The 19,455-nt window shown below is 41.4% G+C and overlaps 1 protein-coding gene across 2 annotated transcripts in view; it reads right to left on the bottom strand.

Moving 5' to 3' along the window:
- Positions 1–17,051, bottom strand: part of retreg1 (reticulophagy regulator 1) — a 129,225-nt gene extending 112,174 nt beyond the window's left edge. Inside the window, exons 1-3 of one of the 2 annotated variants that reach the window (XM_080204985.1) lie at positions 16,733–17,051; positions 16,005–16,111; positions 3,618–3,648 (exon numbers count right to left, since the gene is read on the bottom strand). In XM_080204985.1, the coding sequence (XP_080061111.1) occupies positions 3,618–3,648; positions 16,005–16,111; positions 16,733–16,989 (395 nt within the window). In that variant the 5' untranslated portion in view covers positions 16,990–17,051. The remainder of the gene's footprint in view (positions 1–3,617; positions 3,649–16,004; positions 16,112–16,732) is intronic. The other variant, XM_080204995.1, reaches the window with a different exon arrangement.
- Positions 17,052–19,455: the final 2,404 nt, after the last annotated feature.

Here is a 19,455-nt window from a genome sequence, read left to right as displayed (position 1 = left end):
TTCAACCCCTAATAATATTCCCCTACATACAATACACAATATTTAACAATATTATTACTGTTATTCAACAAACTATCACTTTCTTTATCAGATAAACTTAGTCAAAACTTTATCTGCTACGGCTTGTCCACATTTATTTCATTTGCAGCAGCCTGTTGTGAGCATAAAATCTGTGTGGGAATCAGCTCCATCTGATTACTACTTCACTTTGCCGCTGGTCCAAGGCCTGTGTCAGAAATTTAAGAAGACAAGTTTTATTCTTAATTCATAATGGGGCATGGAAACCCTCCACTCTGTTCTGAAGTTGGGGCAAGACAGCATTACAAACAGCAGGTTTGAAAGATATCTGTGAAACCTGGATGCAGAGTTGCTAGGAATGGAACTCTCAGTTGGCAGTCCCCCTGTTGGCTTTGTAGCTTTCATGAGCTTTATGCCAGATGCCTTTTTTCAGCTCTATTTACCATCACTTATTGGAGACTTCTAACCATGCCGAAGGAGGCCATTTTGGCTGCATCGAGTCTACGAAAGGGCATCTTGCCCAAGCCCATCTCCCCACCCATAGCCCTTTGTATTTACTATGGCTCATCCACCTAACATACACATCTAAGCTGAAGTGTTTAGAAGTGGGGTCTATAGAGGAATGCTAGCCAAGTCTGCCTGCCCAATGAATGATACGCGCCCTACCATCAACATATGCAAACCTATATCAGCAAACATGAAATTAATTCATCTAGTGGTATCATTTTCCCAAAAGGAAGTTGCATAATAAGATCTACAATATTCAAATGCTCGACGATTGATTAAACTGGATTTGTCTTCAGAAGCACGGCACATTATGTCATACTCTCATGCAATGCAATGTCAAACAAGTATACACAATGCTTGGTCTGATTGGTGGCATCTTTACAGCTGTAACCAACCACTTCTTGATACTTCAGGACATCTACTTTACAACGACTGAAACAAAGAAAACAGTTCTTTACAATCAGCAGAAAGATGTAGACCTACGCTATCTCCTATGAAGACTCCTATGAAGACATAGGATCCGATGCAGCTTCCACATGCACGAATAGCAGTGCTCAGCTATGACCTTAACTTGGCTACATCTTCTTGCATGCAAGCTGCAATGGAGCTGCACTAACTGCTGTTGTTAAAAGCCATTTGGCAGTCCTGTTCATTCACATTTTCGAAAAAAACAGGATTTGTACTGAAACCGTAAAATCCCGCCTGAGGTCAATGGACATTTCCACTCTCCAATTCCTGTGACTGCAAGATGGTAAAATTTCAGCCTTGGTCCTTTGAGCCAGGGTTCTATTCTGGGAATTATTTAAATCAAGGAAGTTAAGGATAACATTGAATGGGATTGTAACACTCAATGGCAAGTATATATTTTCTTAGAAAAGGAAACAAAATCTGCACACAAGACACCATGGCCAGAATTTTACTATCCTGCCCACCATGGGAATCGGAGCAGGCAAGGGGTGGATCATGGAAAGGTCCATTGACCTCAGGCAGGATTTTATGGTATAGGGACAAACAAGACCATAACATCCCATCGCATGTGTAATCTCACCAAGGCCCTGTAAACTTGCAGTAAATCATCCGTACTGGTGTACTCAAATTCTCTTGCAATAAAGGCCAACATAGCATTTGTTTGGTGTATCTGCAAGCTTGTTTGCTTTCAGTGACTGGTGTACAAATTTAAATTTATTTATTAGGCTTATATTAACATTACAATGAAGTTACTGTCAAAATCCCCTAATCACCACTCTCCGGCACCTGTTCAGATACACCAAGGGAGAAGTTAACATGGCCAATGCACCTAACCAGCATGTCTTTCGGACCATGAGAGGAAACCAGAGCACCGAGACAGCAACAAAAGCTGGGAATCGAACCCGGGTCCCTGGCACTGTGAGGCAGCAGTGCTAACCACTGTACACCATGCTGACACCCTCTTTACATGTCAACATTTCTCAATCCATCACCATTTAAATAATAAAATAATTGAAGAATTATACGGACTCAAAACATTAACTCCATTTATCTTTCCACAGATACTGCCAGACTTGCTGAGTTTTTCCACTATTTTCTGTTTTTACACCATTTAAATAGAATCCCTATTCAGGCCATTGAGTCTGCACCAACAACAATCTCGCCTAGGCCCTATCCCATAACCCCACATTTACTCTGCTGAACTTCCTGACATTAAGAAGCAATTTTGCATGGCCAATCTACCTAATCTCACATCTTCTGCCATTCTGTTTCTCTGTCTAAAGTGGATCAGGCTTCTTCACTTTGCATCCTAATGAAAAACTATCACGTTATGGTCATCGTTCCCTAAAGAACCCCACAAGATTATTAATTAACCCCTTTTCACTGCATGATACCAAATCAGGGGTAATATGTTGCCTAACTGATTCCTTGACATGCTCATCTAAAACACCATCTTTTACAAAAGCAGGGATTCATCTGCCACAGTATTGTTGCTTATTTGGTTTGCTTAATCTATATGTAACTTAAAGTCAGCCATGATTACTGTAGCACACTTTTTACATGCATCTCTAATTTCCTATTTAATACCATCCCCTACATTACCACTACTGTTTGGAGACCTATGCACAACTCCCATTGATGTTTTTGCCCTTTGTTGTTTCTTAACTCCACACAGACTAATTCTACATTGAGGTTTTCTGAGCCAATATCCTCTTGCATTGATTTCATTCTCAACTAAGATCAGCAACCATCTCCTTTTCCTCTATCCTTCCTAAAACCAACTTGGATCTGAAGGAAAATGTTGGCCTACCAAATTTTTCTCAACAATGATGTGTGACAGAACTCCACAACCCCCTCAGGAAAGAAATATTTCCTCCCCTTTCAATCACTTAATAATTACTTTAAATTTGGCTCCACATAGCAGCTTAATAAAACCAGCCCAAAAAGCATAATAATGATGACATTCTCTTACTAATTACAGTAGAAAAATCTAATACTCAAGACTTTGTCTTAACTCCACAGATAATATTTCCTGGTGCACTGCGGGCTAAATTTTCCATTCGGCCCACTATAGGAAGCATCGCAGACAGGATAGAAACTTTGGCGGACCATTGAAAGGTCTGTTGACCTTGGATGGAAATTTCTGGTCTTGGGACAGATGAGACTAGAAAATCCCATCCTGTGCCTTTGACACTGTATTTAGAAATCTAAAACTATGCACAGTTCTCCAACTGTGGGCTGCTACCTCCTTGCTTTTGTATTCTCCAGATGAAAAAACTCATTTGCGTCCTTGAAAATGATACATCAGAATATATAGAAAATACAACAAACAGATCTACCAGCTAGATCGGCATTTACCTTCCAATCCGTATCTAGCTGTGCTGCCAAACTTTAATGATTTGCGAATCTATAGAGCAGTATTCTCCTCCTATCTTAATGTTTTTATTACTTAAGGCACATTTCCTTTTCCTAATCAGTGTCAAAAAGGAGGAATGAAAGAGAAGCACCATTATTTGGAAGACACCATTAATAGGATAACTGCACTTCATTTAAAAATAAGAAAAAATGAAGCAGATTTAAAATGCAGTCAATTCAAAGCATGTAGAGTTTAATATGGTACGTACCTTTCATCCAGTCTCGTGCTTTTCTTCCAACCTATTGAAAAGAGACGGTATTAGCAAAATCATACATTAATTACCAATTCATTACAGTTCCATTCGATTATGATGGTTACCAAATGCAGCACACATTAAGGTTATAAACACAAAAAAAAGGATTTAACACTTGTCCACCAATACTTTTATTGAAGCAGTACATATATCGTATTCAGAACATTACCAATGATTCACTTGTAGCCAGACTTTCCAAACCAGAAGGTGCTGTCAAATGTACATCGGTATTCAAGTTTAGCATATTATCAGATACTACACATATATGAAGGGCAAACTTTTAGGTACTGATTATCACCAGTGTACAAAACAATTAGTCTACTCAATGTGTTATATCTTATTTTCCTTTTGTTTGATAGTATCCGCAAATCAGGAATCTACTCAGGCTTCAAATTTGTAGTTTTTCTTTTAAAAGTAGTGAGATAGACTACTGCATGTCAAAGCACTGGATTGTTCAACTTGCAAAGTCATCTGAAAATGTAAACTGCTGGTTGAAGTCTTCAAAAGCAGAAAAAAAGAAGTAATCATAGAATGCCTACAGTACAGAAGGAAGCCACTTAGCCCATCGAGCCTGCGCTGACAACAATCCCACTCAGACCCTATTCCCGTAACCTCACACATTTACCCTGCTAATCCCTCTGCACTGGGGTCAATTTAGCAGTGGCCAATCAACTTAATCTGCACATCTTTGGACTGTGGAAGGAAACCAAAGCACCTGGAAGAAGCACACGCAAACATGGGGAGGGAGCACAAATTCCACACAGATAGTGACCGGAGGCTGGAATTGAACCTGAATCCCAGGTGCTGTGAGGTAGCAGTGCAAACCACTGTGCCACCGGTAATCGTTCTGATTGATTTTGCAGATAATACTTTTCAAGGAGTAGGGAAAACAATTGGCCAGATTACATTCACAGTACCTGAAGTTGTATTTATCTCCAACTTCTACCCAGTGTGCCTTCATTTCAAATTCCTCTCCTATCTACAGCCAATGCAATTTTAAAGAAAAGTCACAAGGATCTCATTACAATACTCTCACACTTTTTATTCAGTGATTTATCAAACCATATGGAGTCTTCACCATATAACATACTCCTGGTAACCCAGTGAATCCAGGATCTCCTGTCCTAAATACTGAAAGGGAGTAGCAATTACATATAGGGAAAAGAAGTGTTTGTGTTGTAGAAGGCATTTGTATGTATGTGCACAGGATTACAGTAATGTTAGTACTTCAAAATAAAAAAGATACAAAATTCAAGATGCCTACTCTCAAATGAACAGAAATCTAATGAGCTATAAAACCTTTTGGCATTCCCCAACAAGGCTCACAGTTCTTCTATGCATATCCTCCACATTTTCAAACTATAATAACTCCTATCACCAAGTTGCTTTATTTACACCATACATCTGTACACAGCCAACTCTCCAGTGGCTCCCTACTGAATGCAGGCTGAGAGTTTGACAAACCTGATTTAAATAGGGAGCATGAGGCTCCCTGATTTAACCATTAATTAAGACTCATTAGATAGTTCTTTTAACGGCCCAACGAGTAAAATGAACTCAAATTAACTTAGGGACAAATTAAAAGGCGCAGCCCCCCAAAAAGGAAGGGGGGACGGCCCGAACAATAAACAAAGTTGAAAGGAAACTTAAAACATCAAATTGAAATGTGATTATTGGAGGCTATAATGCACCCCAGCCCCTGCGGTGCCCAACGGTGCTACCATATAGCATCAACTGAGCCCATGGACACCACATGCCCCCTCTCCAGGGCCACCTGCCTTGAATATAAAGACTCATTGGATGGCTCTTTTGACACCAACCAAATAAACAAACTCAAATTAACTTAGGGACAAATTAAAAGGGGCAGCTCCCCAAAAGGAAGAGGGGGGACAGCCCGAACCAAAAACAAAGTTGAAAGGAAACTTAAAACATCAAATCAAAAGATGATTATCAGGGTCGGTAATGCACCCCAGCCCCTGCGGTGCCCAGCGGGTGTGGAAGGCGTCAACTGCACCTGTGGACAACGCATGCTCCCTTCCAGGGACACCTGGCCATGAATATAAAGACTCATCAAGTAGTTCATACTCTAGCAAGCCAACCGCATTAGTCTGGCTGAAGTCACCACACATACATACAACAAAATTAGAACAAGACAACAATTAGTGACATTATTAATGCAATGATATAGCCTAATCAAATTGTAACATTCACTTAACATACCCCTGGTGCCTCATATCAACAATTTAAGTGTCCATTAGAAACAGACTTCCTTTGGGGGGGGTTACTTCACAAGCAATTCGAGTCACTATAAGTACAGAACAGAACGCATACTTTTGATCCAATCACAATCAAATAGCTCTCAGAGTTCAAATATTCTAATCTCCCATTTTAAAGTATGTGATACTGTTTTTCTAATAACCCATTTAATGAATCAAATACCACAATTATTATTCTACTTCAGGTTAAATTGGCACCATAGATTTAATTATTCATACCATAAATGTAAATTGTAAATGCGCCTAGTTTGGGGGCGTTTAAGAGATCCGTGGATAGGTTTATATATAGGTTTATGGACGAAAAGGGATTGGTTTAGATTAGTGGGTCATTGTTTTTTTTTTAACTGGTCGGCGCAACATCGTGGGCCGAAGGGCCTGTTCTGTGCTGTAATGTTCTATGTTCTATATAGCATAAATTGTGCCAAAGGTTTCTAGTGTCAGTATATCTACTTTAAATGGCCATGAAGAATGGCACAGAGAATATTATGGAGAAAACTTTGTAATTTGTGAATGTCACCACCAGTATTATCATTCTAAAATACTACACCAAGTTACTAATATAGACAATAAAAGAAACCTAGGAGCAATTAGTTATTTTAAGAGATTAAAAGGTGTCAAATAACACTCAAACATATAAGAAATCTGAATTCCAATATCAGATTGCAGTCCTTACATTATTCCTATAAATCTTTATATATTAAAAAGATGTTTTTATAATTGATACATCTCGAGATTCAATAGCATTCAGTGTTAATTCTTGTTAAAAAGGCATTATGACATGCACCCAAGGAATACCAATTGTAACATAATCAGAATCACCTGCTAAAATCCAAAGTTATCCATCTTCATTTAAGTTTAAATAAATGCATTTTAAATAAATACACTTTGAGGAAGTTTAAAACAATGCAGTCATTTGTTTGAGGTCATCACTAAGCATAATCAATTTGAAATTTAGATACCACTTCATTACAAAGTGTAACAATTATATATATTTTTATAAAGCAACTAAAATAGTGGCACTTTTTGAACCCATTTGGAGGAATAGGTCGACAAGACAATCAACATCAAGCTGCCACAACCAGATGCTTTTCATAAGCGTGTTACAAAGAACAACAAGGCAAAAATAACTTAACAACCTGGCTTACCATATTAACCCATACAAATCAGAGATTAAGTGGCATTACCTGAACAGCCAACTATTAGAACAAACAAACAAATGCAAGTACACACACGCACACCCCAAACCCAAGATGAGCAGCAAATCAGAAGATTGGACAGAATATTAAAAACAAGCAAAAAAAAAAGATTATTAAGAAAGAAATTAGAGCATAAAGTGAAATCTAACTAGAAATATAAAGACACTAGAGAGGCACGGTGACACAGTGGTTAGCATTGCTGCTTCATAGCGCCAGGGACCTGGGTTTGATTCCGGCCTGGGTCACTGTCTGTGTGAAGATTTCACATTCTCCCCATATCTGCGTGGGTTTCCTCCGGATGCTCTGGCTTCCTCCCACAGTCCAAAGACATGCAAGTTAGGTGGACTGGCCATGCTAAATTGCCCCTTAGTGTCAGGGGGACTTGCTAGGGTAAATGCGTGGGATTATGGGAATAAAGCCTGAGTGGGACTGTATTCATTGTAGACCTGATGGGTTGAATGGCCTTCTTCCGCACTGTTGGGATTCTATGATTTCAGGTCTTTTAAAAAGAGTTAATAAAAGTGAGTGTTGGTCTTACAGAAAGTGATTCTGAGGAATTAATAATGGAAAATAAGGAAATGGCAGATGAATTGATTTGATTTTTGCATTGCCCTTCACTATAGAATACATGTGGGGCGGCATGTTAGCACTGCTGCTTCACAGCTCCAGGGACCTGGGTTCGATTCCTGCCTTGGGTCACTGTCTGTGTGGAGTTTGCACATTCTCCTCGTGTCTGCGTTGGTTTCTTCCGGGGGCTCTGGTTTCCTCCCACGTCCAAAGATGTGGGGGTTAGGTTGATTGGCCACACTAAATATTGCTCCTTAGGTCATGAGATGCGTAGGTTAGAGGGATTAGTGGGTAAATATGTAGGCATGTGGGGGTAAGGCCTGGGTGGGATTGTGTTTGGTGCAGACTCAATGGGCCAATCTGGCCTCCTTCCGTATTGTAGGATTTCTATGATCCAAATTTCAAATGTGATATCCCAGAAATAGCTGAAAATCATGAACTGAAAGGGAGGAGGGACTCAAGAAAATTACAATCACTAGTGAAGAGAAACTAAGCAAACTGACAAGTCCTTGGGTCCTGATGTGTTTCAATCTAAGATCTTAAAGTGGCTAGTGAGATGGTTGATGCATTGATTTTAATTTTCTAAAATTCACTAGATTCAGGAATGTTCCATTAGATAGGAAAATAGCTAATGTTATTCAAAAAGGGAGACAGAAAGCAGGAAATATGGGTCAGTTAGCATAATATCTGTCATATAAAAATTAAAGAGTTATAAACAGGCACCAATTTATTGGAGTTCTATGAAGGTGCTGTGGCTAAAGGGGCTGTTTGGACTTAGATATTCAGAAGGCATTTGGTAAGGTGTCACATCAAAAGTTATTGCAGAGAGAAAAAAAAACATGGTGTACAGGGCAACATACTGGCATGGATAGATTAGTTTGCTAACAGAAAACAAACAGTAGGCACAAATGGGTCATTTCCTGGTTTGCACAACGTAACAAGTGCTGTGTCACAGGGATGGTGCTGGGGGCCTCAACTCTACAATTTATGTAAATGATTTGGATGAAGAGGTGAACCATTGTTGCTACATTTGCTGATGACACAAAGTTAGGTATGAAAGTAAGTTGTAAAGGGGACATAAGGAGGTTACAAAAGGATATAGACAAGTTGGGCAAATGAGCAAAGATATGGAAAATGTAGGAACATGTGAAGTTGTCCATTCTGGCAGGAAGAATAAAAATCATGCTTCTAGATGGAGAGAGGTTGCAGAGATTCAGTGAGGTCTGGGTGTCCTAATCCATGAAATCACAAAAGATTAATATGCAGGTACAGCAAGTAATTAGGTAAGCAAATAGAATGTTTTGTGGAGGAGATTGAATACAATAGCTGGGAGGCTGAACTTCAGTCATACAGGGCATTAATGAAACTACATCGGAGTTCTGAGTACAGTATTAGTCACCTATTTAAGGAGGTAAATGCATTAGAAGCAATTCAAAGAAGGTTTATTAGAAGATTGACAACTTACCTGGAAATGTGGGTTATCCTATGAGAAAAAACTGGATAGGCTAGGCCTGTATCCATTGGAGTTTACAGCAAGGGTCAACTTGATTAAAATATACAAGATCCTGAGTGACATGACAGAGTGGATGCGGAGGAAACGTTTCCTCACGTGGGTGAATGTAGAACTAAGGACCATGGTTTAAAAATAAAGTATTGCCCATTTTTAAGACACAGATGAAGAAGATATTTTTCTCTCAGAGGATCGTGAATCTTTGGAACACTCTTCTTCAAAAGACATGAGCATCTTTGAATATTTTTAAAGAACGTGGAGTTGAGTTAAAAATCAGATCAGCCATGACCTTACTGAATGGCAGAACAAGCGGCATGGGAGGGACCCAAGTTTGATTCCAGCTTTGGGTGACCGTGTGGAGTTTGCAGTCTCCCCATATTTGCATGGGTTTCCTCCAGGTGCTCCGATTTCCTCCCACAGTCCAAAGATGTGCTAGCTGGGTGGATTGGCTACGCTAAATTGTCTTTTAATATCCCAAGAGGTGTAGGCTAGATAGACTAGCCATGGGAAATGTGTGGGATTATGGGTATAGGATAGGGGAGAAGGCCTGGTAACATACTCTGTCAGAGTGTCGGTGAAGATTTAATGGGCCAAAGGCCTCCTGCATTGTCAGGATTCTATATTCTAAGCGGGTTAGAGGGCTGGTAGTGGTATATTCCTAATTCGTATATAACTATACTGGAAAAACAATGCACGAATCCATAGAAATTGCACTTGGTCCTGCTGCAATAAGCTATACTTTGTAAATGAATAATTAAACTGTCAGTTGACTTTACTTCAAATTTGGAAGTGAGGAAGAGGATGTCTAAACATCATTACAACTCTTAAATTTGTATGAATGTTTTCAGGTGGAATTTATAAGCAATGATGTTTTTCACATCACAATCGTGCCAGTTACATCTAAACCATTTGTACTGACACAAGATAATGGCATCCCATTGATTGCTCTAAACATTCACTACCCCCAACATCAGCTATTGTGGCTGCAATTGTCAGCATCTACACGATACACTGCAGCAATTCACCAAAACTTCTTTGATATCATCTTCTCAACCAGTGACCTCTACCACCTCAAAGCACAAAGGACATAGGAGCATGGAAATATCACAACCTGCAAGTTTCCCCCAAGTCACGTATCATCCTGACTTGGAAGTATATTACTGCTCCTGTCAATGTTGCTAGGTTAAAATCCTGGAAAACCCGCAATTAAGAGCCCTATGGAAATGACTTCACTGCAGTGGTTCAAGAAGGTCACCACCATCTTCTCAAGGGAAGTTAGGGCAGGGCAGGGCAATAAACGGGTCAGCTACCCCTTGCTGTTTGGGGGGGTGGGTATACCCTTGTCTTGTGAGATATTGGCCAAAGTGGCCGCTACTGGAACCTGGGACTCCAACAAGGAAGCAGATGAAGGTCCTATTCAACAAGTAAGTCTGGGGTTTGGGCAGGTTGTGGGGGGAGGGGAGAGAAAGAAACAAGAGGGTCCTATCTTAGGAAGAATGTTCCATCCCCTGTCCCTTACCGACCTGCAAAGCGTAGCCCTCGAAGATAGAAGCCCTCCTTCCTTCCTTGTATGTTCTATGTTCTATATGCAGTAGTTCATTTTAGCACTGGTATATTGGAGCTTTCCTTACAGGTGTGATGCTTTGCTTTTGAATTGCAATTTTGTAGTGTTTATTTTGAGCTGAAATAAGTTTCCCCAAGATCCTGTCACCATCCCATTTTCTTACACCATCAAAAGCATTGTTTTACATGTTAAAGGAATGTTGTCTGAGACTCAAAAGGCCAAAAATGTGACCACATTCCAGTTCAACACTGGCTTTTATCAAATCAAGTCAAGCTGAAACTACTCTTTAAAATTCCAATGTAAAAATAGATATTTAAAGACTTACTTCCCTATACTTGTTTTGTGTTTGTATTAATATTTTTATCAAAACAGCAAAGAGCAGAAAGAAAAAGATTATAAAAGGATCCACATTGAAGTACATACACTTTAAAAACATTGAATAATATGGTGTACTTTTATTCTGACTAAGTAACTGAGCATATAAAATATTTGATGCAAAAAAACAGGCATTTTTTGAAATATGGTCTTGAAATTCCTGCATGTTTGAGTTCAGACATGCAGTGTGACCAGACATCCCAAATTTTCACAAAGCATCCCTGTTTCATAAGAACATAAGAAGTAGGAGCAGGAGTAGGCCATCTAGCCCTTCGAGCCTGCCCCGCCATTCAATAAGATCATGGCTCATCTGAAGTGGCTCAGTTCCACTTTCCCGCCCTCTCCCCATAACCCTTAATCCCCTTGCCTACCAAAAACCCTATCTACCCGTGACTTAAATATATTTAGCGAGGTAGCCTCCACCACTTCAATGGGCAGAGAATTCCAAAGATTCATCACCCTTTGAGTGAAGAAGTTCCTCCTCAACTCCGTTCTAAACTGCCCCCCCCCCTCCTTACTTTGAGACTGTGCCCTCTAGTCCTACTGTCCTTTCTGAGCGGGAAGAATCTCTCTACCTCTACCCTATCCATCCCCTTCATTATCTTATACGTCTCTGTAAGATCCCCCCTCATCCTTCTAAACTCCAACGAGTACAGACACAGTCTATTTAATCTCTCTTCATAGTCCAACCCCCTCATCTCCGGTATCAGCCTAGTGAACCTCCTCTGCGCTCCCTCCAAGGCCAAAATATCCTTGCACAAGTGCGGCAACCAAAACTGCACACAGTACTCCAGCTGCGGCCTCACCAGTGCCCTATACAGTCGCAGCAAGACCTCCCTGCTTTTATATTCTATCCCCCTCGCTATAAAGGCCAGCATTCCATTCGCCTTCTTGATCACCTGCTGCACCTGCAGACTGGGTTTTTGCGACTCATGCACAAGGATCCCCAGGTCCCTCTGCACCGTAGCATGCTGCAGCTTTTCGCCCTTTAAATAGTAATCCCTCCTACTATTATTCCTGCCAAAGTGGATAACCTCACACTTGCTAACATTGTACTCCATCTGCCAGGTCCTCGCCCACTCACTCAGCCTATCCAGATCCCTCCGCAGACTTTCTACACCCTCCGCACAATTTGCTTTTCCACTCATCTTTGTGTCATCAGCAAATTTCGACACCCTACACTCAGCCCCCTCCTCCAGATCATCTATATAAATGGTAAATAGCTGAGGCCCCAACACTGATCCCTGCGGCACTCCACTAGTCACCAACCACCAATCAGAATAGCACCCATTGATAGCACCCACTCTCTGCCTCCTATTAGACAGCCAATCCTCTATCCACGCTAACACCTTACCCCCAACTCCATGCCCCCTAACCTTCTGAAGCAACCTTTTGTGCGGCACCTTATCAAACGCATTCTGAAAGTCGAGAAACACCATATCCACCGGTTCCCCTCTGTCTATCGCATTAGTCACATCCTCATAGAATTCCAATAAATTTGTCAAACACGACTTCCCCTGAACGAATCCATGCTGCGTCTGCTCAATCAAACAATTCTTCTCTAGGTGCCTCGCTGTTTCTTCTTTGATGACGGATTCCAGCATTTTTCCAACAACAGACGTTAAACTAACCGGCCTACAATTCCCTGCCTTTTGCCTGCTACCTTTTTTAAACAGCGGCATAACATTAGCCATTTTCCAATCTTCTGGCACTTCCCCGGAATCCAGCGATTCCAAGGACAGTCTTCTCCAACTTGCTCAAATGTCCAGGTTTTCAGCTCCATGGGAGCCAATTTAATCCTCCCGTTGCATCCAATTTATTAGCAGCAAAAACAAAAACCCTTGTGCTGTGCGGCACCAGGGAACTGCAGCCAGCTCTACCTTGAATTCTTCAGCAATTTAGCAATGGCCAGTTGTGCAGCCAGGAAAAACAGGAGCTCAGTCCAAGGGGTTATCACCATTTTTTGGTGCCAATGGTTCCTTTGCTGATGACACCTTTTAAACATCCTTGCAGGACCTAGCCACTTGTTTATCATCACAACGCATTTAACCCAGTACTGCCAGTGCTCCATAACGACTCCATTCTTCAGCTTTCTTTCTTAATAATCCCATTGGTTCCCACACTGACATTACCTTTGCCATTGTGTGACGAGAACCTGTCAATCACTTTGTAGGTTTAAATGATCCTGTCTCACCACTTCCGTTGGCTTGAGGCAGAGCAGTATGTTCACAGCAAACAACTCAATTGCACAATTAATCTTCTATTAAACTTTAGAATTACTTCCTTGATGGGCGGCATTGTAGCATAGTGGTTAGCACTGCTGTGTCACAGAACCAGAGACCTGGGTTTGAAACACAGACAGTGACCCAAGCTGGGAAGAGTTTGCACATTCTCCTTGTGTCTGCATGGGTTTCTTCTGGGTGCTCCAGTTTCCTCCCACAGCCCAAAGGTGCGCTGGTTAGGTTGACTGGCCATGTTAAAATTGCCCCTTAGTGTCCTGAAATGTGTAGGTTAGAGGGATTAGCAGGTAAATATGTGGGAATATGGGGGTAGGGCCTGGGTGGGATTGTGGTCGGTGCAGACTCGATGGGCCTCTTTCTGTACTGTAGGGTTTCTATGATTAGAAAAGATGAACCGGAGCTATGAATTGTAGCCCAAGTTCTAATACTCTATTTGTGTTCTTAAAAAAAACACAAAGGAAATGTTTCAATTAGTTTGTCTAGTTGTAGAAATATCCTGATAGACTATTAATACCTTTTCAGTTTTCACTGTTTGAATATAGGAAATATATCATTATGTACATGTAGAGGATAAAATTGCAGAATTTTTCTCTCCTCAATCTTTTATTTTTAAATAAAATTGTTTCTACCCGGATTACAATATAATGCTAGAAGGGAAGGAGCTGGAGGACCTGCACATGTCAGAGTTGGGCTTGTGTAAAGCAACTTATCTGGAATAAATATGCAGCCTTCATATGTTGCTTGGCTGCCGTGTTTGTCATGCTCCAGATGACTGTTCTGTATGATCAATGATTTGAATCCCCTTGACTTTGAATCTCCTAGCCTTTGACAAGGTATTGTATGGTAGGTTGTTGCATAAAGTTAAGCCTCATGGGATCCAGGGTGAGGTAGCCAAATGGAAACAAAATTGGCTTCATGACAGAAGCCAGGGGGTGGTTGTCGAGGGTTATTTTTCGAATTGGAAGCCTGTGACCAACGGTGTACCTCAGGGATTAGTGCTGGGTTCACTGTTACTTGTCATTTATATCAATGATTTGGATCACAGGTCGATAGGGTCGTAAAGAGTGCTTTTGGTACATTGGCCTTTATAAATCAAAGTATTGAGTATAAAAGTTGGAGTGTTATGGTGAGGTTGTATAAGACATTGGTGAGGCCGAATTTAGAGTATTGCATGCAGTTTTGGTCATCTAATTACAGGAAGGACGTTAATAAGGTTGAAAGAGTGCAGAGAAGGTTTACAAGGATGTTGCCAGGACTTCAGAAACTGAGCTACAAAGGTTGAATAGGTTAGGACTTTATTCCCTGGAGCATAGAAGAATGAGGGGAGATTTGATAGAGGTGTATAAAATTATGATGGGTATAGAAAGAATGAATGCAAGCAGGCTTTTTCCACTGAGGATAGGGGAGAAAAAACTAAAAGACATAGGTTAAGGGTGAAGGGGGAAAAGTTTAAAGGGAATATTGGGGGGGTGTTCTTCACAGAGTGGTGGGAGTGTGGGATGAGCTACCAGATGAAGTGGTAAATACGGGCTCACTTTTAACATTTAAGAAAAACTTGGACAGGTACATGGATGTGAGGGGTATGGAGGGATATGGTCCAGGTACAGGTCAGTGGGACTAGGCAGAAAAATGGTTCAGCACAGCCAAGAAGGGCCAAAAGGCCTGTTTCTGTGCTGTAATGTTCTATGGTTCTATGTGCCTATTGCTATATACAATGTATACATTTGTGAAGGTGATATTCAATGATAATTGACAAATACTCAGAAATGCAATTCTCCTGCCACATAGTAACACAATCTACTCAACATATATTCAACTAATGGGCTGAACTGCTGATTGTTCTCCGAGTTACAATTATAGTCTGACTGCATGTTGTTATTCGCACAAAATTGTTCCTTCATCAGCACTCACCTGAAGTAGCAGCACTCCAAAAGCTTGTGATACCAAATAAACCTGTTGGACTTTAACCTGGTGTTGCGAGACTTCTATTGTGCCCACCCCAGTCCAACACAGGCATCTCCACATCATGTACAGAAGTGGAGTAGCATGTAATATGTAAAATTACAGCACACTGAAATGCCTGCAAGTTAAATTAAACGGATTGGACACTTCTCAGTGATTCAATCATCATCGAGCCCACCTTCCCAGGACCTTTCAAGGTGTCCCTGTTTTAACTTTTGATGATCTGGTCACCTTAGGTACGTGTAAAGTAAAACTTATTTGAGGATACACAGTGTGAAGGCTGTAACCTGTTAGGATGGTCTGTCTATCCCTCGGTTACAGTTTTATATGTGGGTTTAGGCTGATTTAGAAAACTTGAGAATAATTCCATATCGGCAAATTCGGGTGCACCTCCAGGGCCATGCCCCGGGAAATCCCAAATTCCAATCTTTAAACAAGGCGAGTATAACGGAGCAGATGAGATAGGACAAACTGCATTGTTTAGGTTTCTCAGAATTTCGGTAAGAACCCGCCTTTTGATCCTGTCATTCGACAACAGCGTCAGAATTTTAAATAAATGCAAGTTGTAATTATGGATATGGAAAGGCCGCCTCATCCTCACCCGATTTGTAACGGCCATCAACCCACTTGTTGTCTCATCTTCCTTACTTACCTTTCATGGCGAAGGAAATCAAAGCCCTTATGTTCTCCGTAACGACCAACAAAAGGACGCCCAAAGCAACCAAGGAATACAACCTCCAGGGTGTTAAAGCTAGAAACCTGGGAGAGCAAAGAGAGGAAGATTAAACACTCACCAACTGCCAGTCCCCTCAAACACACCCAATGTCTTTTATTTTAACCCGATTTCTTTCCAGCGTTTGCTGCTTAATGGAGCTTTCACTTCTTATCATTTAAATCGCAAGAATATTTAGCTGCCCAATACAACTGAATCAGTAGAATTGCAAGAATGAACTCGAACCCACTCAAAACTCGGTTCAACAATGAAGATTGGAATATTACTGACGCAACTCTGAATGACAAGCCAATCAACATAGAGATATATCATCCAAGTTGAATCAGAATCACCGATGGGCATTTGAGGTGGTGGGAGACATTTAAAATCGTAGGCGACGGCAAAATGAAAGGTATGCGACAGGCCTACAGTAGAGAGCAGTCATCTCCCATGAAATGAAGTCAGCCTTTAAATTGGAACTCATTGTTAATCAACAAGCCTCATCTCGAATGTCAATCACATTCACCACCAAACATTATAGGTGACATTGTGCAAACTGTTAAAGTCAGCAATGTCCAAGCCTGTGTGTCCTGGTGGTTCAATGTAAATATTTTCCCGCAAACATCCTATTTTCTGAAGGGTGGGACACTTCACCTAGCTTCCCTTACCAAAAGAGAGCGTTGCAGCAGATGAACATTACACTGCTATAAGCCGGTCTCTGGCCGCTTAAAGCGGTCTCCATGGAATTCAGCAGCAAGAGCCAGAGCGAATCTGAATCATCCGCCTCCTGTTCACTGTCAGCCTGAAGCCGGAGCTCCGGCACCGCCTTCTCCTCCGGCTTCACCCCAGGAGCTGCCGCCTTTCTCTGCCCATCATCACTGCCGCCCTGCCGCCGCCACCGCCACCACATCCCCACACTCGCCATCTTATCTTTCCTTTTCCACACTTGTTTATTTACAGCTGCCCTGCGCCCTGACGTCAGCTCAGTGTTATGGTTTTAATCTCTCTCCTGTTTGTTACGCCAGCACCTCGTTATGGGGATGGGAAGCTGAATATGTCCCTCCCTCTGCCAGTACGCGGAGGGAGGGACATATTCAGCTGACTTCATGGCAAAGGGGTGGAGAACCAGGGATATTATTATTAAGGCAATGCTGAATTGACATCATTTTGAAAGTGAAGGCTTAACTGAGAGATCTGGTAGGATAGGTTAGTCTCTTAGTATAATCTACACTCACTACTTACTCATTAATAGGAGTTCCTTGGCATGCCTCTCAGTGGCCCCATGACATTTGCCTCTTTCTTTCTCTCCAACCTCACCACCACCAAAAATATTCCCCATGCAAACAGTCTGAGACTCAAACACGGGCTCATTGGTGTAGTATATTTGGTATTAAATGTACCAGGCTGTTGAGGACACGGATGCATTGTAAAAATCTACCCTGTCCCTCTAATATTCCTTTCAAAGCTCATTTCACTCTCTCAGGATCTTTCATTGAATCCCTACAGTGCAAAAGGAGGCTATTCAGCCCATTGAGTCTGCACTGATCACGATTCATCCAGGCTCTGTAACTCCACATCTTTACCCTGCTATCCCCCGTCAATTTGACATGACCAATCCACCTAACCTGCACATCTTTAGAGGAAACTGGAGCACCCATAAGAAACACACACAGACACAGGAAGAACGTGCAAACCCCACACAGACAGTCACCCAAGGCCGGAATTGAAACCGGGTCCCTGGTTCTGTGAAGCAGCAGTGCTAACTACTATGCCACCATGTCATCCTAATTGTTGTCCCATTTCTTGCCATTTTTGCTGTGGTTCTGATGCAGAACTCATATCTACATCAGAAAATCGTGGGTTTAAGTCCCACTGCAGGGGTTTGAGTGCATAATCTATGTAGGACAGAGTATTGTAGTAATTCATCCAGCTGAAAAATTCAACTATTTGACCCGCACCTAATGTAAAATATCTGATAGCACTATCTTACAGAAGAAAAGAAGGGTGTTTTGATCAATATTTAGCTCTTAATCCACATCACCAAAACAAATGTAATTGGACCAGTAATTTAGAGGCCCAGGCTAATGCTCTGGGAACATGAGTTCAAATCCCACCATGGCAACTGGTGAAATTTAAAATCAATTAATATATCTGGAATACAAAGCAGTAGTCTCAGTAATGATGATCATGTCGATTGTTGTATAACCCCAGCTGGTTCACAATATTGTTTAGGGAAGGAAATTATTTACACAGCAACCTGGTTGACTCATAATACCCTGTGAAATGCTCTAGCTCACTCAATTCAAGGGCACTTTGGGATGGACAATAAATGCTGGCCATGCCAGTGACTCCCACATTCCATGAAAATAAGAAGGATTATCTGGCCATTAACACATTGTAGTATGAAACCTTGCCATGGGCAAATTAGTTGTGTGGTTTCTATGTTTCAGTAGTGACTACAGTATAAAAATACTTCATTGGCTGTTTGAGGTCTTCTGGGGTTATGAAAGATGCAATATAAATGCATTATTAATATGCTGCAATATACCGAAATGAAATGCTGTTACCTGGCTATGGACAGGGACCCAAATAGTGACTAAGGCCAATCAGGCATAAAAGCTGGTTTTGTTAGCTGGTCAATTCACATATAATTATTTGCCTCAAATCACGTTTGAGATAGAATTACATTCTTGACAGGTGCACTCGGCTGGTGCAACCGGAAATGGTCGTAAATCCTATTCCCACCTGAATCCCATTGAAGCTATGATATTATGCTGGAAGTGGCAATCAGCGTGAATCACAGTCAAATTAATGGAGTATGTGCAGTGGGAATGGGTCCAAACTCCCCATTTTCCAGATGATAGCCCTGATGGAGGCAGTCATGCAAAAGAGCAATGTGCTGATACCCAGGAATTGGAGGAGGAGACTACCTCACCTCATGATGAAGGCTTGGGTCAAGATGGCAGCAGAGGTCAGTGGGCATGCCTTTGTCTGGCAAACCTGTATTCAATGTTGGAAAAGGTTAAATGACCTTCTGTGCTTGGCACAGGTGAGTAGTGAGTGGGCATTGTGCTGAATGGGGCACTGAGCAGTGTGCCATCCATGGTTGCTATCAAGTGTGTGGAGTGTCATAGTTGTCTCAGATCACATGTGCTGTGTGTCCTAAGACTGGAAAAATAAATCAACAACCTCTGGTCCATAAAAGGTTCAGGTGTTCAGGAGGGTAGTAATGTTGTCAAACCTCTCAGAGGTGTTTTGAGTTGCAGGAGTGCAGCATGGCATATTATTGTATTAAGGTTTCTCAGTGCCCTGCACATGAATGAAATTGCTCTGATAGAACAGAGCTTCAGTCATCACCTTCATCCTGAATGTCTCATGCTTCTGCCCAACA

Source organism: Carcharhinus amblyrhynchos, chromosome 2 (genome assembly GCF_965287045.1).
Source record: "Carcharhinus amblyrhynchos chromosome 2, sCarAmb.v2.hapA, whole genome shotgun sequence".
NCBI lineage: Eukaryota > Metazoa > Chordata > Chondrichthyes > Carcharhiniformes > Carcharhinidae > Carcharhinus > Carcharhinus amblyrhynchos.
This window is presented reverse-complemented; position numbering and strand designations above follow the sequence as displayed.